At 54.3% G+C, this 26,286-nt stretch overlaps 2 protein-coding genes across 6 annotated transcripts in view; one reads left to right on the top strand and one right to left on the bottom strand.

Moving 5' to 3' along the window:
• Positions 1-3,054: 3,054 nt before the first annotated feature.
• On the top strand, positions 3,055-16,530 carry SLC6A7 (solute carrier family 6 member 7). Of its 2 annotated transcripts, XM_064672049.1 has the most exons (14): positions 3,058-3,408; positions 8,956-9,136; positions 9,822-9,953; positions 10,526-10,760; positions 11,216-11,354; positions 11,658-11,792; positions 12,448-12,551; positions 13,101-13,225; positions 13,609-13,721; positions 13,803-13,934; positions 14,260-14,359; positions 14,722-14,822; positions 15,034-15,201; positions 16,105-16,530. In XM_064672049.1, exons 1-14 carry the CDS (start codon positions 3,061-3,063, stop codon positions 16,318-16,320), a joined length of 2,229 nt encoding a protein of 742 aa, XP_064528119.1. In that variant the 5' UTR covers positions 3,058-3,060; the 3' UTR covers positions 16,321-16,530. The 2 variants fall into 2 exon arrangements, with proteins under 2 accessions (XP_064528118.1, XP_064528119.1); XM_064672048.1 differs by having other exon boundaries at positions 3,055-3,408; positions 13,609-13,934.
• A 5,709-nt stretch (positions 16,531-22,239) lies between these two features.
• Positions 22,240-26,286, bottom strand: part of CAMK2A (calcium/calmodulin dependent protein kinase II alpha) — a 31,544-nt gene continuing 27,497 nt past the window's right edge. For 2 of the 4 annotated variants that reach the window (XM_064672052.1, XM_064672050.1), the window contains 4 exons: positions 25,822-25,897; positions 24,921-25,015; positions 24,333-24,570; positions 22,240-24,132 (listed from right to left, as the gene is read on the bottom strand). In XM_064672052.1, coding sequence (XP_064528122.1) covers positions 24,338-24,570; positions 24,921-25,015; positions 25,822-25,897 — 404 coding nt within the window. In that variant the 3' untranslated portion in view covers positions 22,240-24,132; positions 24,333-24,337. The remainder of the gene's footprint in view (positions 24,133-24,332; positions 24,571-24,920; positions 25,016-25,821; positions 25,898-26,286) is intronic. The other 2 variants (XM_064672051.1, XM_064672053.1) reach the window with 1 other exon arrangement.

Here is a 26,286-nt window from a genome sequence, read left to right as displayed (position 1 = left end):
AACGAGGATGTGAGATAGTGCCTGGGACAGCTGGCATTGGTGCCCAACACTCTCCCCTCTCCATCCCAGGGGTGTCCCCTCAGTCCAGAAGACCACTGAGTAAGGGGTTGCCCTCAAATCCCTACCCAGTATGGCTTGTCCAGCCCCAAAACTCCTCCCAGTGCCAAGGACTGCCTGAGAAGAGGTGGAGATGTGTGTGCTAAGGTGGCAGGGCAGGGCAGGTAGCTGTGGAGGGACACCTGAAGCAGGATAAAGGGTGGAGGAGATGGAGGAGTGGGAACAGGATGAGGTGGCATTGCAGACAGAGGGACAGAGCAAATGGTTTGTTCCTGCAATTGCAATAGCAGCTGCACCTACGGCTGCACCCTGGTGACCCTGCACTCACTGGCACGGTGCCAGGCTGCCCATGGCATGGGACCACCACCGCTCCACACCCTTGCAAGGGGACATGGGGAATCAGGAGTTAAAACAGGTGGGGGGAGGCAAAGACAATGGAGCTGGTGCCACATAGGAAAAGGATAAGACTCGATGGGCCACCTGCCTGAAGAGCAGGGCTGGACTGGGGAAAGTGGGGCCATTTCTGTGTGCAGACTCCAGCATGGTCACCATGCCAGGGGCTGGCTCCTCCACACTCATCATCCTCCCTCAGTGGGTTTTGGCTGCCTTTGACATCCAATTTTGTCATTGCCACATGGAGACCAGCAGTGGGATCCTGCTCTGGCAGGGGATGGGGTGATGGCAACCCAGCATGGGCATCACTACTGTCTGCAAGGGGCGAGCCTGGGGAGGAACAGAGTCCTGGGGGGATGAAATGTGCATCTCCCAAATTCATCTGCAGTGTTGGGTTGCCTGCAGGTAGACAAGGGGCCAGGACAGAGGGAAGATGCTTTGCCGCCCGCCCAGAGAGGCTGCGGGTGCCATTGACAGGATGAAATTCCAACTGATACCCTAATCTGGCGCCTGCCTGTTTGCACAGCAGGGTAAAAGTCCAGGGAGCCGTGGGCTGTGCCCTTGGGTCCCTGCCACCCGTGTGTGCACAGGGAGCCGGCGCTGGCGGGAAGAGGCAATAAATGCGCCCACACACCCAGTCACCCCTTCCCCCTACACACACACACGCCCCTTGACCGGGTGACGAAATGCATCTGCTGTGTCCCCACTCCCATGTCCTCTCCTGCCGCCCTGCATCTGCCGTTTGGGCAGGGATGGGCAAACCCTGCAGGGTCCCCCCTGTGCCAGGAAAGGGACCGGTGGACACCATGTGCCCATCAGCTTTGAAACCTTTGATTCAAACCTCCTGGACATGTGTCGCCCTGACGGTTGCACCCCTGGCAGGTGACTGACACCTGGTTTCAGCACCTGCAGCAGCTGCCTCCTGAGTCATACATCCCACATGGAGCCTGGTCCTTATGGGGACAGCCTGCCCTCATGGCCAGAGGATCCTGGGGGATGTCCCCAGCAAGCCCCCGCAGTTTCTTCCTCTTCCTTCCTCTGTGCTTTTCATCAGCTCCTGCTGCCCAGCTTCACTCCCCCTTAGAGGAATCTTGAAATCATCATCAAAATAAGGCCACACGCAGCAGGTGGCCGAGCACACCACCGTCCTACAGCATGGCACACTTCCCAGCAGTGACTAACCAGAGCACCACTGCCGCTGTCGCCTTCCTCGTGTCTGCACCGTGGATCTGGGCACAGTCCCATCTTGCTGTCACCCACCTTCTCACCTCTTCCTGGGTGGCTGCCACTCAGATGTGGGTGGGCTGCCCAGGCAGGGTGGGCAAGGGTGTTTCCCCAGGCTGTGTTCCACCCTCTCTTTGCCCACCAGACAGTGCCAGTGTCTGTCAGTTCTGCATCACGATGGAGAGACAAGTCTTTGCTTTGCCTGCTGTGTCCGTGCTTCGGCCCAGGAGAAGGGAAAGGTTTACTTGATGTCCCAGGGGTGGCTCAGAGGTGGGGTGGGAGGAGGCAATACTTGCTAGAAAATGCTTGCAAGCCCTGTTTGTGCTCCCTAGTGCCAGCTTCTTGAAGATCGGGGCATGGGAACAGCTGTGCAATACCCTTGTACTCCTCTTGAGCTCTCCTGGGGTTTTGGGGGTCCCTGGACTGCACTGCTCTTTCTGGTTCCTACTGCCTCTGGTGGGTGCTGTTCCATGAAGTGGGCTTCTTGCCAGCTCCAGGGCAATGCAAGACTTGAGCCAGCCATGCAATGAGGCCCTGGAGCATCCCAGGTGCCAGAGGTGGGACCTCTACCCTGGTGGTCCCAGGCAATGGAGAGCTGATGGTGCTCTCAGAGCAGCACCAGACAAACCAGGAAAGGGAGCTCCAGATACAGAGCATCCCAGCAGCAGCAGTATCAACATGGACATTTCAGGGCAGCATCAGCCCTGGATGTCTCTGCTGACAAATACTGCCCTGGACACAAGAAGGCAAGGGCTTGAAGTCCACCCAGGAATGCTGGGTTGTTTGTACAGAGTTCAGTCCATGCTGGTGACACAGGGCTGAGACAGTTGTAATAAGGTGACATTAGTCTCTCCTCTCCCATGTCATAGAGATGGCCATGGGACGCTTCTCTTTAGGTGGATCCCACGGGAAAAAGTCAAAGAGCTGATTCAGATTGCACTGGCATGAAAGGCAAACAAAGCATCCCTGCCCTGCATGAAGGGTGAGGCAAGGACAGTGCCTGATGCAGCCCCTGAATGTCAGCCTGGCCAGCTCCAGGCTCAGCATTCCCAGCCAGTATCCCGGGAGAGGGAGAATTGATGGGTGAGTCCAAGGCAGGTAAAACTTGCCTGGGTGAATTCCCAAAGATCTTTTTATTTTTGAGGAAGCTGTGAGTGTGTAAAAAAAGGTGTTTGTTAGGTTATGTAGTTTGTTCTTTCCTCCTTTCCCAACGGGAAATATCGGTAAATATTAGTTCAGAAAGACCCACTGTGCAGGAAGATGCTGTGAGCTTCTGGCATCTGCACTCGTGCTGCTGCCACCGCTGCTTGGGGCACGTGGGGTGCTCAGTGGCAGAGTGCCTGCAAAGTCAGGTCCATCCCTAGGGACACCCGATGCATTCGTGGCATGAGTGAGGCAGCAGCCGTTCCCCCTTGCTGCCCAGGTCGGGGGCTGAGGTCCCAGAACCCCCCTTACCCCGCCAGGAGTGCGTTTGACAGACAGACCTCCCTCCTCCCTCCCTGCTCCGCACGCAGCCATCCTCCACTCGAGGCAAACCTTTCCTCCAGACTCGCTCCTGCTGTTCCCCAGCTCCCCCCCGGTAGCAGAGGAACACCCTCCGTGCCGGCCGTCGCTTCCCCTCTCCCCCTCGGCCCTCCCCAGCTCCGGAGAGAGCGAGACGAAAAGTGTCGGAGCGGGGAGCGCATAGCAACAGGGTCTGGCATGAAGAAGGTTCGGCAGCAGCATCTCCGGAAGGTGAGAGCCGGGAGCGGGGGTGCCCCGGGGATAGGAGCCGGGGAGCAGGGGTTACCCCCGGGAGGTGAGAGTCAGGAGCGAGGGTACCCTCGGGCTGGGAGCGGAGAGCAAGGATACCCCCGGGCTCGGAGCGGGGAGAGGGGGAGGCATGTCTATCGCCCTGCATCCTGTCCTCGGGAGCATTCGTGGGCAGCCGACAGGGATTAGTCGGATATTAGGGGATAGTGTCCGTGCGCGGGGCCAAAGCGGGACTGTGAGCAGAGGGATGGGGCGTTTCGTGCCCACCGCTCCTGCCTCGCTGCCCTGAGCGGGAGGCACCGCTGCCCGCATCCCCGACCCTCCTGTGCCAGCAGGTGCTGCCGGCGGTGGGTGACTCACGTTGTGTCTGGACAGATGCCGGGGGTGGCACCGGGAGCAGAGCTGGCTCCCCGCAGCCTGGCACCCCGGGGACACTGCTCCCACCAGCCCCCGGGCTCGGAGTGGGGGTGAGGGGTAAGGGATGAGGAGTCCCACAACAGGGAGCTGGGCGGTGACTCTCCCACCTGCAGCTTGGATTGCCTCCTCATCCTCCCCCGCAGGATTTAAAGGGGTCTGGGTGGTGGGGGGCCAGCTGAACACCAAACTCTGGGTTCAGGGCAGAGCTGACAGAGCTACAAATCCTTTTTCCATCCTGCTGGAAACCCTTTTTAAACCCAGCTGTCAGGCTTTCCCATCCCAGGCTTCCCTCTGCTGCCACTTTGCCCTTACAGCCTCTCTGAGTTCCCATTTTCCCCCACTTTGGGGACTTTTTCATGCCTGTCCCCCTTGGGGACATGGTGGAGCAGGGTGGCAGAGGCTGCCAGCCCCAGCTCCATCATAGGAATGCACTGCTGCTGCCAGTGGGTCAGCACTTCCTGGAGCATCCCAGGCAGTGACCCAGGGCTGGGAGCCACTTTGGCTCTCCTCTCTGCCAATCCATGCCCATTAACCACAGGGCAGGGTGACTCCAACCTGTGCCAGCATCCTGATGAATGAAAACCCAGGAGAGTTTCATCACTGCCAGGAAATTCCTAGGATATTGAAACATGACGTAAAAAAGCCAGCAGTGGCCTGGTGACAGCCAGCAGCTCTCTGCTGTTTCTCCATTGTTTGGAGTCATTGTCTGGCCTCTTCTCTCTCCTCCTCTTTCCTAAAAATTGCTTTTTCAGATGTCTTTGTGATTGCAAGATCCACTAAAATTTGTCTTTGTCCATTCCAATGGTTTTCTGAGTTACTTTATGCTGGTGATCCTGTTTAGCATTTATTCAGGAATTCATTTAGTCCCATGGCAATCAGCTGGTATGGAAAGCAGATGTCTCTGGAGTTATTTTCTCCATTCCCAGTGCTGCTCAGAGCCCTCCCTCCTCCATTACCCAAAACCACTTGCTGAGCTCCGGAGGGAAAACCCTGTGCTCGCAGCCACCTTGGGACCCCTGTGTCCAACGCTGGCATTGGGTTTGCCTGGAGCTGGTGGTGGCCGATGGAGAGATGTGCCCAGCTCAACTGCAGCACCCACCCAGGACCCTGAGAGCCTCCTCTCCCTCTCATTATGATCCACTTCCCATTGGCGAGTCAGGAGTTTTAAGCCTTCTCACTGGACATGTTTTAGATATATGAAAATGCCTCTTTAATGGAGAAGATCTTTCCCAGGCTCAAAGGACTTCAGGTTGGCTTTTGCATAACAGTATTTATGAGTGGATGTTTTAATTTATTTGCTTTGGGGGTTTATTTGGTAGAAATGGGCTAAAGCCCACGGGAGCCAGTGGTGGGAGCCACGGTTTGGGCTGTCCCTCCCCATACCTGCAGAGCATCCCCTTCCTGCTTGAGCCACTGCCCCCCTCTGCCTGCCACAAACTGCCTCAAAACTTCCCCAGGGTTTTTGGATGAAAGACCATAAGCATTTGTATCCATGTGTACTCCCTGAACTTTGGACATCACTGTCATGAGTTTGCTTCAGCCTCAGCCATCTCCAGCCCCCAAAGCCCCCTGTGCTGACTCCACCACCTCTTGCTCCCTCTCGTGGTGTGGGCTGGGGGCACCTGGGGTGAGTGCAGCCCTTCGAGGGGCTCTCCCACACCACAACGGTGCTTTATTTACTTCACTTTCTAAGCGATATTACATTTGAACTAATTTTTATGCCATTCTGTTGGTTTTTTTCTCTTGGAGATTAACAAGCAATTCGAGGTAATCTGAAGTGACTCACACTTCAGAGACTCGCTGTGCTCAGATCCGCAGGGGAGAAATCTGGCGCCGGGTGGCATTTCCCCCTATCAAAGGCTGTGATCCATGCACGAAACACTGGCAAAATAACCCCACAATGCCAGCTTGAGTGGAGACAAAATATGATGAAAAAGTAACTTTGACCTAGCTGTTTTTTTCGTGGACGCAGCTGAGTTTTGGACTGGTTTAAGTAAATTGGTTTACAGAAAATAATTAGCACAGGGGGATTTTCTTACGGACGTGGGCTCTTATCTTGGCAGAGATTAAAGTGCTTTTTTTTTTTTTTCTTGGTGACCTTTGATTTGCTGACTTCTTTGGGAACATCTTTTGGTGAATAATGAAAAGTGATGCCGTGTTCAAAGAGGCCGTGGTTGCCAAGGGAGCTGTTGGTCCCCGTCTGTTTATAACCGCGAGACGGGAGCCTGGTTTGAAGGATGGCAGTTGACGGTGGAAAGCACTAGAGCAATATTGTAGCACTGGAGCACTTCAGCTGCTGCTGAAAAAGAAAATTCCTGTTATGACAGAGGCTGAAAGGGAACAATAATCCTTAAAAAAGGATCTGTAATCGAGCCTGTGTGTGAGATTTCCAGCAGTCTGAAGTAGGGAGGTGTGCTTTTCTCTGCTATTTGGGACAAAGATGGGCTAGAATCCTTAAATACTGTGCTTTGCAATTCATTTTAAGCCAGGCAAGTAGGCCAGTTTTTCTGTGATTTCTATGGAAAGGCTGGGATTTGGGGTGTTTTTGAGCATTCTGGTCATGGAGCAGCCTTTTTGTGTGTTTTCCAGCAGCATTCCTGGCCTGTGCCTCCCAAACATCCCCAGTGGGGACCACACTCTCGTTGTCTTCAGGGTCTACCTGACGCTTGAGCAGTCTCTGCATTCTGCTGTGGGATATCAAATTTAAACTGCAGAGCTCCAGCTAAAGATATTTATAAGGGGGACAGTCATCACGGAGACACAGGTGACAGATTACATCCTATAGCCCTTGAAAAGAGGGCTGAGATGGGGACTGGGCCATTTACAGATTGGAAAAGGTCCAGTTGGTTCCTTTCTCTTCTTGTTGTTGCTTCTGTGTTGATTTCTGTGCTGTATCTGATGGATGGGCACAGCATGTAATCAGCTCTTGCAGCTCTACCTGTGCCCTCTCGTAGGTGTTTAGGATTCAGACAGAGATGCAGGAGTCAGGCAGAGGATTTAATGATCTCCCAGCATCCCTGCTTGCTGGTTTTCTGTGATGCAAACCTGGAAATCAAAAGCTCCCCCGAGGCAGTGTGATGGACGGGAAAGCATTTTGGGGGGAAAGACCCAACTGTGATGGTCCCCACTGAGCAGGGATATTTGAATACAGGTTTTATCTGCTGAAACTTTTGGGAAGGTGTTGCGGAGCAGCCTGTCCATCCCCTGCAAGCAGAGGCAGCTGCAGGTCACGCCTGCTGTGCGTGCTGGGCTAATTAGCAGGCATGGCCATGGCTTGGAGATGTTGCAAAGCCAGAGAGCTGTGTTGAACCACTGCAGGAGGGCTGCCAGGTAGCAACAGTTTTATAGCAACAGTATTATATTTGGGTCATATTTTGACTTTTCAGCCTGTGTTGCTGAAACTTTTTTCTTCTGGTCTTTGCCTTGTGACGGTGGCATCCAGTGGGGATGGGCTTTTCACGGAGGGGTTTGGTATAACAGCTTTGCTGGGGCTGTGTGTTTCAGGTTGGCTTTGGGAAGAGTTTGCCCTGGCTTGTCCTGTCCCTCAGGGGGTTTTCACACCAAGTGGGGACGGGGGTGAGTTCGCCTCCATGTTTGGTGCCTTTGGGCTGCAAGCAGCATGTCTGCGGTGCCGGTGGCTGGGGGTTTGGGGTGCACCCTGTGAAGGGTGGGAGCTGGAAGCCCTCACCATCGACAACACAGCTCAGTGTCTCCATGGGAACCGGCAGCAAGAGCATCTCCCAGTCCAGTCCAGCCAGAGAGGAGGAGGAGAGCAGAGAAGGTGGCTGCCACCTTCCTGGAGGCTGTGGCAGGGCAGTGCTGAGCTCTGCTCAGCAGCCAGCTCTGGTCTCCAGGGGAATTGGGGTCTGCTGCAGGCTTTGAGCACATGTGCACACTGGTGCAGGGAACCCACAACTCCTTCTGGCTGATCCCTCCAAATCCAGACTCCTCTCCCTCAACCACATCCATAGACTTGTTCCCTAGGACTGTGAAGAGGGACATGGAGAGAGCTGCTTTTTTCTTTGGAGAGCCAAAGAAGAAGAGAAGGTTCCCAAATGGGTTTTTCCTGCCCTGGTCCTGGTGCCTTGTCATCAGGGACCCCAGAATCTTCCTGTGCTTCAATATGAATGTGATATACTCCCATGCCAGGGCACAGCAACATGTGGTGCCACAGGGACAGGATCCTCATCCCACCCCTTTTTTGCTACCTGGTCTTGCTGAGGGGATATCTGTGATGGGATCTCACCCAGCAGCTGCTGGCTTAGGCTTTCAGCTCTGGAGGGATGGGAGTCAGTAGGGATGCCTTCCCCCTTCTCCCAAGATCAGGAGACTGGGGAAATTCAGACTAAACATCTCACTGCAGGCCTGATATACACCCACACACAAACAGCAAGGAGTCCTCACGGTGCATCACCCCAACCTAAATGGATTGCAGGACCCACACCTCCCTCTTGCAGAGCTGAGACAGTGGGAAAGAAGGGAATGGGTTAATCCACTGCCTGTGCTGCATTGATATAGGGCATATTAGGAAAGCTGGAAGGAGGTGTCTTACCAGGGACAAGTGGGAGCATCACAAAATCCCCACAGTGTTTTGCTAGTTGGAAAAGTGTGAAAAATATATGGAGCATTTAATAGCAGCCAGCTGAGTGCCTGGCATGGCAGTGGCACATGGGGATGGGGTGTCACACTCTCTGGCACACCACAGTGTTCTCCTGCTGTCCTCATGGCCATGTTCTGCAGGATATCTGGAAAGTTTATTGTGGCCCCTTAAAAGTATGTCTTTGGAACCTGGAATTGCAAGATGGGTCCCGGTGAGGCTTCCCAGGGTGAACCAGGACCATCCTGCCTTTCCCAGGGAAGCTCTGGCCACATGAGATTGCATTTATCCCCTTTCCTTGCTCAGTGGCACAGCAGGACATTGCCTGGGGTGATGACCAGAGAGCTGCTGTAATGGGGTGTCCCCAAGGGACAAGTGTCAGTGCTGCGACTTGGGGTTACAAATTCACACAGGAGTTCTTGGCAGTCCTTCCCACTCTCCCATTCTTCATTCTCTGTTTTTATTCCCCCCTTGACCCCTGCCTGCCTTCCCCCATGCCCCCTTCCTTCGCTCAGCCCGTGACACCAGATCTCCTGGTAAGCCCCAGCAGCCAGGATGGGGACCTGGGCTCCGAGTGCCCAGAAGACAGAGGGAACTGGACGGGGCGGCTGGATTTCCTCCTCTCCTGCATCGGATACTGCGTTGGCCTTGGAAACGTCTGGAGGTTCCCTTACAGGGCTTACACCAACGGAGGAGGTACTTGGGCATCCTTTGGAGTGGCCGATTCCCCCATCCCTGAGCTGGGCTGGTGGGACATGTCCCTAAAGAGGTGTCCCTTACCCTTCTTAGGGCTGGGAAGTAGCACTAGTCATTGTTGTGAGGTGATGCCTCCTCCTGCCCCCCGTGCTAGTTTAGGGCATTAACCACCTGTACCCCTGTGTGGGAAAGGATGTGCCAACCTATCTCTGTATTCCTGGACCCAGAGAAATCCCCAGCTCAATGCTGAACTGAACACTACCTGACCATCTCTCCTAGTGTCCAACAGTTTCTTGGCCTGGTGTCCTTCAGGACTCAGCAGGGTCAGCAAATTCTTCCCAGCTATCGAAGGAGGGAGCTTTTTGCAAGGCAAGAGTCCGGGGTGATGGTGCAAAGTGCTGATTCAGCTACTCCCAGAGCAATTGCTTGTTTCACACAATAATAACTGGAGAATGCCACAGTATTTGAGAAAAGAAAGTTGGGAGCAGGGGGGAAGCATGACACAGGTGAATCACAGCCCTTTTCTCCTGCACTGACAGTGAGCTGTCGCTCCTCACTGTCTTCCAGATTTTGGTGTAGATCCCTCAGGACCAGAGATATGGAATGAACTTTATTGCCTGCCACAGATGGGCTTTAGGTGTTTGCTCTGTATTGCTTTCAGGAGTTTTTTTCTTTCTTCTTGCAGGAGCTTTCTTGGTTCCTTACTTCATCATGCTGGCCATCTGTGGGATCCCCATCTTCTTCATGGAACTGTCACTTGGCCAGTTCTCCAGCCTGGGGCCACTTGCAGTCTGGAAGATAAGCCCTCTCTTTAAAGGTGCGTGAGGAAAGTCCAGAGCCTCTGCAAGGCCTCTGCAAGACCTGATTGATGAGAACATGGACCAGCAGGAGCATTCTGTGGCCCTCAAAGCTCTTGTTAGCATCAAAGGTTAAATCCTGGGAGAAAGTGGAGCAGGCTGGACTTTTTGGTTAGCTGTTTTAATAGCTACAAGATATCTATGAGATCTGTCAGTCTTTGAGGGTTCTGGATGACATGACCAGTTTAGAAATAGTAGAAATAGTGTGAAAATTATTAAGCCAGAGCATGAAAGCTAAGCAATGACTGTTAAAGACAAAGAGGAGAATAAAGCATTTAAAAAAAAAAAAGTCAAATCAAATCTTTTTATTCTCAACATTACACTGGCATAAAGTTGTCTGGATGAGGCAATAGATCATCAATACAGAGCAAGCATGGCCAGAGGGTAAAATGTCAATAAAAGGCACCCTCACCAGGTGAACCTCTGACTGTTTGAACATTTGGCTGCTGAGATGCAGTGTCTGACCCTGGTTTTGGATGTGCTCTACTCCGGAGAGATGGCTCACTCCTTCTTTACCCTCTCCTTCCTCCAGGCATTGGCATGGGCACGATCCTCATCGTCTCCTTGGTGGCCATTTACTACAATATGATCATTGCTTATGTTCTCTTCTACCTCTTTGCATCCCTCACAAGCGACTTGCCCTGGCAGCACTGCGGCAACTGGTGGAACACCGACCTGTGCCTGGACCACCACGTCATCCAGGGGGGGAACACCACCTTCCCCGTCAACATCACCAACACTGTCAGCCCCAGTGAGGAGTACTGGAGGTAAGGAGAACGTGGGGATGTGCTTGGCATCCAGCAAGGGAGAGGATGGGGATGGAATGAGGGGTGAGGGGTCTGTGCTCCATGTCTCACAGCATGGTGAGCACTCATGACTGGTGTTGTAGGAGCAGTGATGGGCTCTTGTGCTCAGCTGTGGGTGATATTTCAGTTTAGCCACTGGGATGACATGTTCTAGTGCTGCTTTTCTGGCCTGGTGATGTGTTAGACTGAAATGAATCCCATGCCTGGAATGGTTAGGAATTTGCTCTCAAGATACCAGGCATCCCCTCTAGTCTCACACCAACTGTTCCCATTTCCTTGGCAAATAGCTGCCAGTGCCTGGGATTGCTGACAAGGTTATTTTTTGCAGCAGAGGCATTTCCAGGGTCAGAGAGGGCCTCAAGAAGAAAGCAGAGGGTGCCAATGGCTGCTCACTAGTGGTTCTCCTTTCTCTCCAGTCGGTATGTCCTGCACATCCAAGGGAGCTCAGGGATTGGGGATCCCGGGAGGATCCGCTGGAACTTGTGTCTGTGCCTGCTCCTTTCTTGGACTATCGTCTATCTGTGCATCCTTAAGGGAGTCAAATCCTCTGGCAAGGTAAGGGCTGGATGGCCTCTTTTGGGGGGATTTACAGAGGTGCTCACCAGTGCCTGCAACTCTGCACGTCTGGGAAAGTGAGACCCACAAACAGCATCTGCTGGACACAGGACATTCCCGGGATGCCTTCCACACCTAGAGACCAGCAGGACTGACACACCAGCCCTGCTGCAGCCCAAGGACCCCAGCACTGCAGGGTGGCACTAAGCAGTGCAGTGTCCCACCCAGGGGGCAGGGCAGGGGGGCAGTGCTCACACTGTGCTCTCGCTCCCAGCTCTCCCAGCTGGCTCTGCTCTCCCACAGGTCGTGTACTTTACTGCCACCTTCCCGTACCTCATCCTGGTGATGCTGCTTATTCGTGGTGTGACCCTGGAGGGGGCCTGGAAGGGGATACGGTTTTACCTCACCCCCCAGTTTGATCACTTGCTCTCTTCCAAGGTGAGCAGGACATTGTGCAATTTGTTCAAGACACGGAAATGAACCTTCTTCTGCCACCTCCAGTGTGGAACAGAGGCAGTTCCCTTACTCAAGTGTCTTTTCTGACCACTCCCTGACCTAAAATCCTCTCTCTTGGTTGCTCCAAGATCAAAAGTCTTTGCCCCACACCTTTTCTTGACCACTGTTCCCATGTGGCCCATCCCCATGCCTGTGACTCTGGCTCTGCACAGAGGGGACAATGTGGTCACAGCCTACCTTAGGTACCAGGGCCATGGGCAGGATCATCCCAGCCCCAGTGATGGGCTGGATGAGGCAGTGGGTTCCTATGGTGGATTTGGCTGTTCTGTTGTTCTCAAGAAATCTCAGCAGGTGGAGCAGGGGTCAGCAGGGGTGGCCACCAAGAGACCACCCAGTTTTACATTTAATGCCACACTGGGCTGGCTCTAAAACACTCCTGCTAGCCCTTTAACTAGCCAGCTGATCCACTGTGAGTGGTGAGTGTGTTAACTAGGAAAGACAAACATCCTGTGGGCTGTGCATGCCTGGGGTGCTGGGGAAGATGTGCCCAGGGGTTTGGGGAAGCAGATTTTCAATGCCATCTTCCTTGTGAGGTTTCCAAACCCCTGATCTCCTCAGAACTGCTTCCTTCCCCCAGGTGTGGATCGAGGCAGCCCTGCAGATTTTCTACTCCCTTGGGGTGGGCTTTGGGGGCCTCCTCACCTTCGCCTCATACAACACCTTCCATCAGAACATCTACAGGTGGGACTCAGCTGCTGTCTCATAAAAGTGATGGGTTGGGGGGAGCCATGAAAACCTCAGCCAGTGGGTTCAAAGCCAGCAGAAGTACACGGTGCAGCACACAGTCATCCAGTACTGCTCCTTGCACGAGCACTGTGGCAATACCTGGCAGCTTGCACGGGTCTGAGAGGAACAGAGGCATCTGTGGGAGAAAATTCTCCTAAGCACCAATGCAGAGCACCCAGCTCCAAAGTTTTGAGCTGTGGGTGCTGAAGTCTGAGGATAACTGAGGCTGGAGTTGTTTGTGGTTCACCAATAGAGAGGGGTGTTGGACATTTGGTCGGATCCCCTCCACAGGGGAAAGCAAGCCTGGGAGGAACCCCACAAAATTACCTTTGTCATGAAATATATGCTCCTTTTGACCCTGAAAAGCACATGCCAAGAGAGGTCCTGGGGGAGAGTCACACTGGGTCACCTTACTGTGGCTCCTGGGGCTGGCAATGCTGTCATGCACTGGTGTGGGGTGAGAAGGAGAGAGCATGTTCGGAGCATCTTATCTCTCCTCTGTAGGGACACCTTCATAGTGACCCTGGGTAATGCCATCACCAGCATCCTGGCAGGGTTTGCCATCTTCTCTGTTTTGGGATACATGTCCCAGGAGCTTGGGGTCCCTGTTAACCAGGTGGCAAAAGCAGGTGAGGCCAAATGAAGACCCTTTCCCCTTCCCCCTCTGCCTGAGTGTGCTGAGGAGCATCTCTTCCAGGACTGGAGGCACCTGAGGAGGTTGGTGTGAGGGATGAGGATGTATGCTCAGCTGGCCAGGGGGAGGGAAGGGGGGAGACAGGTTCATGTGGTGTAAAGGCTGAGCAACAAGTGATGCCTAAGGAAGGTCTGAGCAAGGAGCAGGCTGGTTCTCCTGCACCCCTCCACTCTCTGCTGCAGGACCCCTCCTGCCCATCGTGCAAGAGTCCTGGCAGGTCCCTGCCGTGGTGTTGCTCTGCTGAGCTCTCCTCTTCTCCATCCCCCCATGTCCAGCCCCTTCACCTCCTTCTCACCTGCTGTCCTTTTCCTCCCCTAGGTCCTGGTCTGGCTTTTGTGGTGTACCCACAGGCCATGACAATGCTCCCCCTTTCTCCATTCTGGTCATTCCTGTTCTTCTTCATGCTGTTAACCTTGGGCCTGGACAGCCAGGTAAGGAGAGAGCCCACTGAGCCAGCTGTGGAGCACAGGCAGCCTGAGGGCTCAGGGGACCCTCTCCTCCTGTGCAAGCAGTTTGCATTCATGGAGACCATCGTTACGGCAGTGACAGATGAATTTCCCTACTACCTGCGGCCAAAGAAAGCCTCGTTCTCGGCTGTCATCTGCATTGCCCTCTTCCTGATGGGGCTCATCCTCACAACAGAGGTAAGGGTGTGGGCATGGATCCATTGTGGGGACCAACTAGGGCTTCATTTTAGGGAGAACTTCGGTCATGGCCATGTTTGCAGACACGAGTATTCACATCAGCTATCAAGGTGAAAGAGGAACAACGAGCCTGGGCTTGCAGAAGGTGTGAGTCCAAGGGGAGTGACACAGTGTTATTCTCATCCCTACACCAACCCCATAAGAAGTGTGATGTCTTTTGATGTCTGCTGTCTTCCCCAGGATCCACAAAAGTGGGAGGAGCTGGGTGGGGGTTTATTGGGATGATGGTCCTGGAGATGCTGGCCATTGTGCTTTGTCTCCGCAGGGTGGGATGTACTGGCTGGTCCTACTGGATGATTACAGCGCTGGCTTTGGCCTCATGGTGGTGGTGATCACTACCTGCCTCGTGGTGACACGTGTCTATGGTAAGGGGCTCATCCTCACAGGGGCACAGGGAAGGATGGGCTGTCTGTATGGAGAGAGGAATTTAGAGGGAGCGGTAGGGAAACCAACAGACTCACAATGGACCATGAAACATCTCTGCTTCCACCACCTGTTCTTTCTCGGCCGTCACTGGATTCACCTTCCAGAGATCTGTGAGGTGCTGAGACCAGTCCCATGGACAGCATCAGCTGGGATCCCCTCCTCCATCTCCCAGCTGGGAGGGGAGACTGCTGTAGAAGATGAAAACCACAGCTTTTGATCAGTGCAGCACAGCCTGGTACAGGCACTGGGCTCTGGGCGAGGGCTGACAGCTTCTGAGTCTTTCTCCTTCTCCTTCCTCCAGGCATAAAGAGGTTCTGCCGAGATATCCACATGATGCTGGGCTTCAAACCAGGGCCCTACTTCAGAGCCTGCTGGATGGTCCTATCCCCAGCAACAATGATGGTAACTGCTCAGCTTGAGGTGCTGGAGAGCCACAGTGGTGCCAGTATCCCTGGGTGACCTCCCAGTGTGACAAGTTGCTCTGCTGGCATCTCCTGCCCCAGGGACCATCCCAGGTTCTGCTGGGAGGTGTCCATCATGTCCAAGGCTTTCTTTTTGACCACGATACTTTCAGAGGGCTCTGGGATGACCTCACTTTCTTCCCATCCCACAGGCTCTGCTGGTATATAACATAGTCAAGTACCAGCCCTCCGAGTACGGCAGCTACCGCTTCCCCACCTGGGCCGAGGTCCTGGGCATCCTCATGGGAGTCCTCTCCTGCCTGATGATTCCCCTGGGCATGGTGGTGGCTGTGCTCCGAGAGGAAGGGACCCTGTGGGAGGTAGGAGGGGCCTGGCATTGCACCCCAGAAGTGTGCAGGGGTGAGCAGGAGCCCCTGCCACGCCTGTACCTTCTGGAAGTTTCTGTATTCTCTCTGCTGGAGGGGTGTGTCTCCCATCTCTCCTTCCTGCCCATGGGGTGTGAGAGATGGCTGGCACATGCCAAGGCCTTTCCAGCAGCACTGCTTACCATGATGCCAGGCAGGTAGTGAGCAGCCCTGTGTGCATTCCAACTCCAAAGCAAGCCTGCTGTGCCCTGAGGGGAAGCACATTGTCCCAAATGTGGGGCAAACATGGGCACCTGGGACTTTGCACCTCTTTGGCAGGAGCGAAGGCAGAGCAAGGCAGGCAGCTGCCAGACTGTGCAGGCAGCCCAGATGGGATCCCTGCACTGAAAGGCTTCTCCCAGGAGCAGGTTACGGAGCTGCTGGCTGCTTGCAGCTTTCCCAGCCCTTCACTGCTCTCCCCAGGCTGTTACAAGGAAAGGAGCAGAGCTTGCTGCCCTCCCCAGGCAGCAATCGCCTGCTGTCTGTAACCTGGCTTGACACAGCCATGGGCACCGTGGCATGGCCAGGAGCCCCCTTGGCAAAGACCAACCCCTTGTCTGGGTGACTAACTCCACAGCACAGGGCTGTAGCCCTACAATAGCCCCTCTCTCCTGCAAACCCTCACCACCAGCACCCACAGACAACAAACCCCCCACAGCAAGGCACTTAGGCAGAGCTGCCTTCCCAAAAAGCTTCAGGACAAGCATTTGGCCCCATCCCATGCCCATGGGGAGCCCTTCCAGTCCCTGGGGGCTGGCAGAGCACCCTGTCCCCCCGGGAGGTGTGGGTGTGCTGGCTGTGGGGGTGAAGGCAGCGCTGGTGCAAGATGCCCATGCTCCCTCTGCCTGTTCCCTCCAGCGAGTCCAGCAGGCCAGCCGGCCCGCCATGGACTGGGGCCCGTCGCTGGAGGAGAACCGGACGGGCATGTACGTGGCCAGCCTGGCGGGCAGCCAGTCCCCCAAACCACTGATGGTCCACATGAGGAAATACGGGGGCATCACCAGCTACGAGAACACGGCCATCGAAGTGGACCGGGAGATGGAGGAGGAGGACGAGGAGGAGTCCATGATGTGAGGGGACCCCCCCACCCCCAATTTGCACGGGTTGCACTGCAGCACTTCAGGACAGCTTGGGGGGTCTTTTGGGCAGCAGTCAGGAGCTGTCAACCCTGCCAGGTTCCTCACCACCACCCTGGCCCTGCCACGATAGAGCTGCTGCCCATCCTGGTGCCCCTGATGTGTTTCTGTTCAGTGTGACAAACTGTGTGATGAGTCCATCCGTTCATGTGACAGTGTCTGGTTGAAGCGTCAGGGCTGCCCCACTCCCACCCTCAGCCTCAGCCCTGCCCTCCTCGTGTAGGGGTATCCAGGGCGCAGGAATGTCCAGGCTGCAGCAGGTGGGGAGGTGGAAGAGGTTGAGGAGGTCCTCTGCGTTGGTCTGTTCTGTGTTTGTGTGTATTTGACTCCAGTAACCCATAAACACATGTGAGGAGGCTGTAACATCCTCCATGCCCTGAGGACAATGTGCACCAGTGTGCTCTGATCACACAGAGGTATTCCAGCAAATAACCAGCACAGTGTCCTCCCAAATAAATTTGACCTAATAAATGAGCAGTTAAAAGCAATTAAAAAAAAAAAGCTTTATAAACAAACCAACTCGGGCCTTTCCAGGCTTGGAGATCCCCAAGGACCTTGGTGGGTCAGGGCAGCTCTTCCCTGTGGTGCCTGGCAGGGCTTGGGTGACTTGAAAGAAGGGAAGAGGCTGGGTGACCTGTTCCCCATGTGTACAGGGGGTCAGGGACAGGTCTCAGCTGGACCCAGTGCCAAAGGAGGAGCCATGTCCACTGCCAAGGGAAAGATCCAATGTATGGCCCTACCCCTGGGTACTGCTTTTCCCAGGGAAAGGAGAAGGGCTGGGTTTCAGTTCCTGCACATGATTTTGGGGTAGATCAGCCCAGGGCTCATGACACAGGGACCTCATCTCCTGCTGACGCTGCTGGCCTGAGGGTGCCAGTGAGCTCCTGGGTGGGGCTGTTTGGACCTGACGCTGCCAGTGTCCATCATCCCAGGGTCGTGTGTGCCTTCCATGTGCCATCGGCTCACCAGTAAAACCGGTGTGTGACACAGCCCTTGTGTAAGTTATTGAGGGGTCCCCAGCATGGAAGAAGGGCACACCTAGAGGGGCTTACAGGGATGGCAGGCACAGCTGCCCTGGGCTTTGTCTTGCAAATCTTCATCCTGGTAAAAGACCAAACCTTAGGATAAACACACAAATTGGGGTTTTATGTCTGGATTATGCATGTGGTTCTGGTGCACTGGATCAAGCACTGTTGCCTGAGCCTCCAGAGTGAATGCTGGCGTAAGGCTGCAGTTTTTCTCCTTCCCCACAGTGGAGGAGAATTTCACCTCTGAGAGCAGAGGGCCAGCTCCTACACCTGTTCCACCTGCCTGCTCACCTCCCCTTGCCCAGGGATGCTGAGCTCATTCCCGGACCCGTCTGCTCTTCCTTTCCTCTGCAGGACCACCAATGGCTTTCCCCATCCCGCTCCCCAGACCCCACCATGGCTGCAGCTTCCCTGGGCGTGTGGGGCTCCTGCAGCACAACTGCGCGCGAAGCACCTTCGGCCGCTGGCCCCCGGGTTAATCATTAGAGTCCGGCCATAAAAGTGTGGCTGATGGAAAGTTCAGGCCGTGGCGGCTGGGGAGTGGGGAGGGCCTGCCATAAACATTTATGGCCCCAATGAATCCCTCGCTCTAACCTTGACACTATTTGCTGAGCAGGAGGCCTCAGGAGGTCACGGTGTTGCCCAGCCATCGCTGTGGGTGCTGGCTGAGGAGCCCGGGCTGGGCTGGCCCCCGAAGGGGCACACACGGGGGTCTCCAGGGGTGATGGAGCAGGTGATGGACCCAGGTGTTTCATGATGTCACTGCCAGCCACAATGGGCCAGAGGAATCAGGAGTGCTTCACACCTTTCCACAGCATGGAGTTGAACTGCTCTGGGCTGACCAAGTTGGTCCAGTCTCTGCACATCTCCCAGCTTTCCCTACTTACATGGTGTCCTGCCACATTCCCCAAACCCCCACTGCGATCCTGGGATCCTTGGGGCTCTCCCTTGGCAGCTGCCATCAACCAGAACTGCACTGCAGAGTGATGGGAAGGAAAGAGCCGAGGCTGTGCCAGGGAGTGTGGCTGGGGAGCAAAGCTGGCAGTGTGGGAGGACACCAAGGGCAAAAGGCACGGGGGCAGTGACGCGGCCAGAGGACACGTGCCCTGGGCCATGCGTGGCTGCCCAGAGCTGTGGGGGGACGTGGCAGCAGGATCATTCCAGTGCTGACACCTGCTGGGGCCAGGGCAGATGGCAGGGAGAGGGGGAACAATGGGTCACCTCAGGACTGGGGGTGCAGGACAGGGGCTGTGACAGCCCAACCCCAGTCCCCCTGAGGTACCAGCCCACCTGCATGGGCAAAGCCGAGCAACTGCCCCTGGGAGCCCCCCAAACCCACCCTGGACTCACCTGGGTGTTCTGTGCCCCTCACCCTGCAGCACCAGCTCCCCCAAAGCTCTCTCAAACTGCCCAGTGGGCACCTCCATCCCCCCATCCAGCTCGAGCAGCTCCTGGGGGGTCCCATACACCTGCAGCCTCCAGAGCCCCATCCCTGGGAAAAGGGATGATTGCAGTGAGCTGGGTCTGGGGGGGTGACACTGGGCTCCCCAAAGCCTCAGGAAGGCTAAACACCCAGGGCAGCCAGTGCCCAGGGTACCACCATCCTGCAGGCAGCAGGATACCTGCAACCCCTGCCCAAGGATTGGTCTCAGCCCCGATGCTTTCGAGGACAGGAGTGTGGTGACAGAGGGACAAGGGGGTGGCAGACGGTCTGAGTCACTGCAGTGACGGAGAATCACCCGTTTCCATGCTCAGAAGTTGGTAGCTATTTATTGCACTTGAACACCAAGAATAAAACTGACACTCGCCCTCCCTCCCACACCCACCCTACTCCCAGTCCCCCCCACCGCCCTCCCAAATAGAGCATCGGATTTGAGCAGTGATCATTCTGTTCACAGCCACAGGTTCAGAAAAAAAAAAAAAACAACAAAAAAACAAAGGAAAAGGAAACAAAACCAATCCCACCCCCCACCCCCAAGTTCCCACTGAATCCAACACGGTCACACTGCTCAACAGTTCGAGTGCACTTACAAAAAGAGAAGAGAAAGGCTTCAGCTGCAACCGTACGGACGGACACGAGGGGACAGGCAGCTACCCCTCCCCGGGGCCTGGTTTTTTGTTACGTGACAAAGCTTGGTATAATCTTAATTATAATATATTTTTTGCAGTCATCTTAAATAAATATTTCCATAGAGATTTCCTGTAAGTATATATATTTTTTTATATATATATAATATATAAGAGAGAGAGAGATAGATCTCATTTTTTTTTCTTAAACCACTGTTAACTTATTTTCCCTGCTTGTCCAAAAAATGTTACAAAAGCCCTAAAATTGTGCAACAGTTAGAAAAAAGGGACAATAACCCAAAGAAGGAAGGAGCCACTTGATACAGTCCCCTCCACCTCTCCCTCTCCCACTCCCTGTCAGTGACCTGCAGGAGGGAAGGACATTTGGCTGGTGGGATGGGTGGCAGAGTGGCCACCAGCCCCTGCTCTGATGTCCCCACAGTCTGCTCACGTCTGGGTTTCCCTGTCTGGTGCAGATGGGCTCGGACTTGCACCTTGGGACATGTGGGATGGCAAGGTCTCTACCTCAGTGCTGCATCAAGAGCATGGTGCACACCATGAGATGTGCCCTGTGGTGAGGATGAAGGGTCAGCCCATCTCCTGGGGTGGTCAGAGGAGGTTATGAAATCTCCTGCTGGCAGACAGCTCTTGGTCCGTGGGGCTGCATGGCTGCCCTCTCACACATGGCACTGTAATCCAACTACAGGCTGCAGGGCCCACTGTGAGCTCACAGTGGGAGCAGATGACTGTTCCTGCCTGCTCCAATCTCTGGAGATCCGTGGGGGCATCCACTGTGGAAGGCAAAGGGAGGGAAGGAAGGTTTGGGGTCACGCAGAAATTCGGTGCCTGGTAGAGGGGGCATTACATGTGGGGTAGGGGGGAAAGCACTCTCCCAACTGTGACTGTCTGGGGTCAGGAGGGGAGTCCCTGCTCCTCCAGCAAAGAGCAGAGACCCAGGAGTAGCCTCTTCATCTTCCAGAGGGGATGCACCAGCAAGATGTGAGAAATTATGATGTTGCCACTGGACCCTGGCATCCAGAAAGGGAAAACAGGCAACTCCCAAGCCCACCTGTGGAGCTGGGAGCTCAAGACCCCTACAGCAAGTGTTTCCAGTCAGATATCCCCTGTGAGAGGTGAAAGAGAGGATGAGTTTGTAGGACTTCCGAGTTTGGTTTGACCCAGACGGGCAGGTGACCAGGGGTGTGGGGCTCTGTCTGTGCCAGGAAATGAAATGTGCCACAGCCTGATCTCCAGCCTTGAGGCCGACGGGGACAGAAGGTCCATGGTGGTAAACCCCATCCCAACAAGGTGGCCTTGTCCATGTCGCTTATTGGGAGCATCCCTGGACCTTGTCATCCCCAGAACCAGGGGGGGGATCGTTGGGGCCAACAGCTCAAAAGCACAGACGTAACAGCAGCATCCTTGGCTCTGCCAGCCAAAGAAGATGGTGGCAGTTGATGGTTATTTTTATAGTTTTCCTGCAAGTTTAGGAGAAATCAGGAAATGTGAAGGAAGACAGAGACAGAAGATGTTTTCCATGAATACTGAGAGAAATGGTGGTGATCTGTCAGTGCTTGCTCAGAGATGTTCTTGGGGATACAGGAACCTGCTCAGGAGAAGCAGGACAAGGTGGGACAGAGAAGCCAGGCAGGACAGATCCCTAAAGTGCAGGTGCTTAATGCTGCCAGCGGGGGCATGTTGGGAAGTTGGGTCTTCCTTGGTCAGGCTTCAGCTTGACTGGAAGACTAGAATGAGTTGAAACCCCAGACTCTGCTTCCCTCAGAAAAGAGCAGAAAGGTTTTAAGTGTTGCAAGGACATCCAGCTGCCTCCTGGGGAGGTGACCTTAGTGAAACCTCAAGGATGAGAAACCCCCTTCAAGAAGGCACCTCACAGCCTTCCTGGAAGCCAAGATGTTTCTCCCTAGCAGTGACTGTGGGGTCTCAGTGAAAGGAGATTGTATCTACCCCAGCATCTCATCTGTCATTCCCAGTAAATCCTACTGCACCTCCTGTCTCATTCCTTTCTCCAGTAGCAGCTGCTGGAGCAGCTTCACCCTCACAGCTCACCCAAGGTCCACACTTATCAGCAGCTTCAAAACCAGGCTGAAATGGCATCCACCCTCCAGCCTCCATGCAGAGCCCTGCATGACCTCCTCTATCCTCAGCCACCTTATACCAATCCCCAAAAACCCTCCTGCCACCTGGAGAGCCTGGACATCAGAAGGTGGATGGCATTCACCATGGCTGACTTCAGAGCCAGCACTGGAGAGGGAGAGAGAGAACTGTGAAAGCTGAGTCCTTCCTTTAAAAATGAAAAAAATTCAGCACTACCTGACTATAGGAGGATAAACAGATCTGTAAAAACACCAAAAGTCTACCTTAAAAGCTAATCCTCTCCCTGCATGGATTTCCCTGCTTTGGGGTCATCTCTTGCAAGCCTACGGTGAAACAGCATAGGTCCACCAAGGGGAAGGGGACCCACATGGGCACCCGTGGAGCAGCTCTGTGATTTGCCCCCAGAAAGGCATCTTCTACACACTTCACCAGCAGCCATCGCACCGCCGGCACAGCGGAACACACCACAACACTTCTCAGGGCCTGTCCATGCCCCAGCAGTTTGGATTTCTTCCCCTCCATCCAGTGGGAAAACATTTTTTGCAGTCTGCAAGGACGCAGCTGCGTTTGGCACGGTGGCCGTCCCTGCCTCGACAGAGAGCAAAAGCGTTCAAAACCACATAAAAGGCAAAAATACACGCTCAGTATTTACATGGAGGAAACATTTCCTCTTTTCTTTTTTTTTTTCCTTTTTTTTTTTCTTTTTCTTTTTTTTTCCTTATGTCCAAAACAAGCAGTTTTTTGTTCATTTCTTTGTTTTTCAACACACGCACCATCTAGAAAGTTAAACGCCATGCAGATGCAGAGAGTGGAGCTAGAAAGTCCCCCAGGGCAGCAGCGCTGCAGGAGCCTCACGTCAATGAGCAAAGAGGCTCCAGTCGGAAAAAGAGAATGAGAAACGGAAGAACTGCCGGAAAATCACCCACCCTCAGACCTCTACCCGATGGCAAAGAGGTGAGACCAAAATTCCTCATCCTGGACATGTCTTCTGTCCCGAAAGCCACGCGCCGGTGGCCCTCCAAAAGCCACCGCTGTGGTTTGCCCTGCAGGAAGACCCGTGGGGTGCAGGAAGGTGCCCTGGGGAGGGGGGTGCCCCCAGAGGTGGGTGCCTTCACCCATCCAGTGCTCTGGGACAGAACGGGATGAGCCACCACGGTGTGGGGAGGGGGCTGGCAGCCGTGGGACTCCCGATAGAAGCATCATAGCGGCTCGACCCCTTTCCAAATGTAAACGCAATGAGAAACAGCAACCCCCCGAAAATCCCCCCTCCCTCCCCACCTTAAACAGTTGAATATTTCTAGTTATTACATAAAGATCCATTTCAGCAAATACTCAAAATCAAGTTACGAAATGCACGGAAGGTTGGTTTCTTTTTCCCTATAAAAAGGCATGCGCTCAAAGGAGAAGACAGCTAAAGGCTTGTTTGTTTTCTTCGAAGCACAATCAGATTCTGCAGAGTTTTGTCACTAAAGCTTGCATTCCTTGTCATCGCTGGAAGGAGTCGCGTGGGCGATGGAGGTTTGTGCCCCAAAATCAGCGGCCAGTTCAGCTGCCCCTGTCCCAGCCTGGGAGTCAGGAGCAGGGGAGTGCCAGTGCTGCACATGGGGGGCAGGGGTGGGCGCTGGGATAAAGGATTCAGGCTGGAAAGAGCTTGAGAAGGAGGGCGCAGGGGTGATGCTACTGCCCCAGCATGGAGGGGAGAGCCCATCCGGTACTGGGAAGCAGTTGTCTTTCTCCTCCTCTCTTCTCCCAGCTTCTCCAGTCCCTGCTCCAAAGGGAGAAGGGAGGAAGGAGGGAGAGCATCCCTCTTGGTGCAGCAGCTGCCTGGAGCCAGCGTGCAAACCTACTTGCTCTCCTGGGAAGGAGCCAGCCTGCGCTGGGAAGGGAAAATAAACAGGTAGTCTTTACTCACCCATCCAAACATGGCCCTCCTTGCCCAGGTGCGTGAGGAAAATGGACTTTGCAAACAGTTTAAGTCGTGGTTCCCCATCCAAGGCTGCTGGGAAGTGGGAACTCGGGTCAAGAGTGGGCAGGAGTCATGGCAGCAGACGGGGACCTTGATAGCAGCAAAGCAAAATCCACCAGCACGCGGGGAGGATGCAGCACAGAGCGGCTCAAAACTGCCCCCCTCTTCCTCGGAGGGCTTCCAGCAGAGGTGGGGATGGAGGTGGATGATGAGTCCAAGCCCAGTTCAGGACATGTGCTGGGTAGTGAGGGGGCCCACCAGTGCTTTGCAGCCAAGAAGAGGGGCCTGTACACCAGCCAGATGTTTATGTTTAAGTTCATGGTTTCTCTTTTCCTGGTTCATGCAGAGGAAGGGGGCCCAGGGCCATGACCCCAGCAGGGGGGGGGGTTTCATGGGATGCTTGCGCTGCGCTGGCAGGGCCGTTGAGTGTGTGCGGTGAGAAGCGAGGGGTTATTCCAGCGGGAACCAAGCAGCAGAGCCAACAGGAAAAGTCCCGTAGGTGAACATGTCGGAGGGGGTCTCCCCTTGGTAGTCAGTCAGTGACAAGCCCAACACAGGCAGGACCACGCTTCAGCTGCAAAACACAAACCAGGAAAAGCCGGAATTTGCTTTGACCATCCCTTTGGCAGAGCATCCCTCCCTCCAATGCCATCTCACAGCACTCAGTCATCTGCTCCCCACCGCAGATCCTGGGGCAGGATCCCACCTGCTGTGTAGCCTCAAAGCTCACTCAGCCCTCCCTGCCCTCCCATCCCCATGTCCCTGGATCCTCACAGGGCTTACTGCGGTAGGACAGAGGGCGCGCCAGATCTGTGGAAGTGGACAATTTGCCATTTGCCGTCCCGGCGGTGCCAGATGCGGGTCTCCTCGGACTGGGCAGTGCGGGGGATCCCTCCGGCATCCACATACTGCGTGATGCGGATGTAGGCGATGCAGGCGGACTCGTCTCCCATCAGGTGGATGTGGGGGTTCAGGATTGTCGTGTGCACGGGCTTGCTGTTCCGGGACCACACTGGAGAGGGGACAAGCACAAGGGCAGTTAGGCAGGCAAAGGAGTTTGGGTGGCTCTTGCCCAGGGTGGCAGCAATGTGGGAAGGGGAGATGCTTGCGTTAGGTTCTCTGCTCGATTGGGCTGAGTACATGCTGCATGGGTGGGTTCAGCACCTAGAAAGCAGCTAATGCAATGACTCCTCTGCATGCACCTGGTCCCAGCTGACCTAATATCTCCTGCTGGGACCTTCCAGATTAGCTAGAGATGCTCCACAGCCACCGTAATCCTATTCTATCTGGCAAGCTGATGAAGGTCAAGACAGGCCCATGGGAGGTGGGAGGGGTCCCTCAGAAAGCAAGGGAGCTACTTACAGTTTTCAAAGTAGAATCGGTGGAAATCCAGGCCTTCCACAAGGTTGCCCAGAGCCTCTGGCTCAAAGGCAGTCATCCCAGGGTCACACATCTTCCTGGGGAGCCAGGAAGGGAAGATAAAAGGGAGAAGTTATCTCACCACTTCTAGCATGAGAACCTGAAGAATGCAAATGCCTTGTGCTCAGGATGGTTCTCTCAGTCTGAGGCTGAGGGGCATCTGCACAAGCAAGTAATTCTTGCAAAAATCTGAACTCATCTCTGCATTCTGCATGAAGCCCACCCCACCTTGCCTCCAGCATCTGACTACAGCCAGGACCTCAGCAAAGCAGGGAGCATTCTCCATCAGTCACCATCTGTAATTAAATCTCCCCAAACACTGCCATCTTCTTTGTAAGAAAGGAAAACTGTAGGGATAAAAAACATACTATCTGCTCTGTATCAGAATATCCCTGCTGTGATCCTCTGAGGCAGTGATGAAGACCTGCACTCACTCAGACATTGCTAATGAAATCAGCCTTGGACACAGAAGAGGTGTACTCTGAAAAGCATCAGCTCAGTGAGCAGAAAGCAGCTATGCTTCAGTACAGCCTGTGGCAATCTGGATATAATAGATGCAAAGTTCCTTCTTCCATCATAAATCACGTTTACAATTATTTCTCTTTCTGCAAACCTCATGACAGTGAGACCAGCTGTGGTCAGCTGAGCACGAGAGCAGCATCAGGTTTGGAAACTGATGTCCCCTGCTTCTCTTGGATGGTCTCCGTGTCTCCCCCACCACGTCAACCTGGTCACCCTGTCCTGAGCAACAGTAGAACCTCCTAGGCAGCACCATCAGAGTAGGAGACCCTGCTCTGGGAAGTTGAGCCCCCACCCAGCCCAAACCCATGCTGGGCACACTCACGTGTAGGACTCGAAGTCTCCATTGCTTATTGCTTCGATCAGCTGCTCTGTGACTTTAATGATTTCTTGCTTGCGTACTGTTGGTTTAAAGAGAAAACGAAAATAAAAGGAGGAAACAAACCAGAAGTGCTGGTGTTACCATATCGGTGAGAGATCTTTATCTCATCAGAAACAGACCACAGCAGGCTGGGGGACTGTGGAAACTGTCCAGAGAAAAAACAGGAAAGCTACTTGAAAGAGAAATGTGGGGAAGGGCTCTTCATCGCCAGAAAGGAAAGACTTTCAAAGCCAAAGCAAAACTGAAAAACTCTGTAATTTCCTGAAGAGCCAAAGGGTTAATTACCAAATGGTGAGCTGCCCTCAGCCCAAAAGTTGGCACAGGCTGGTCTTGGCTGCAAAGCCTTGCCAAGCTGGGACCTTCTATCCCATGAACTCACAGCAGAGGCCAGCCAGGGCAAGCTGGACC

Source organism: Pseudopipra pipra, chromosome 15 (assembly GCF_036250125.1).
Source record: "Pseudopipra pipra isolate bDixPip1 chromosome 15, bDixPip1.hap1, whole genome shotgun sequence".
In the NCBI taxonomy this organism is placed as follows: domain Eukaryota; kingdom Metazoa; phylum Chordata; class Aves; order Passeriformes; family Pipridae; genus Pseudopipra; species Pseudopipra pipra.
Note: the sequence above shows the minus strand (reverse complement) of the source record. Positions and strands in the feature narration are given on the sequence as shown.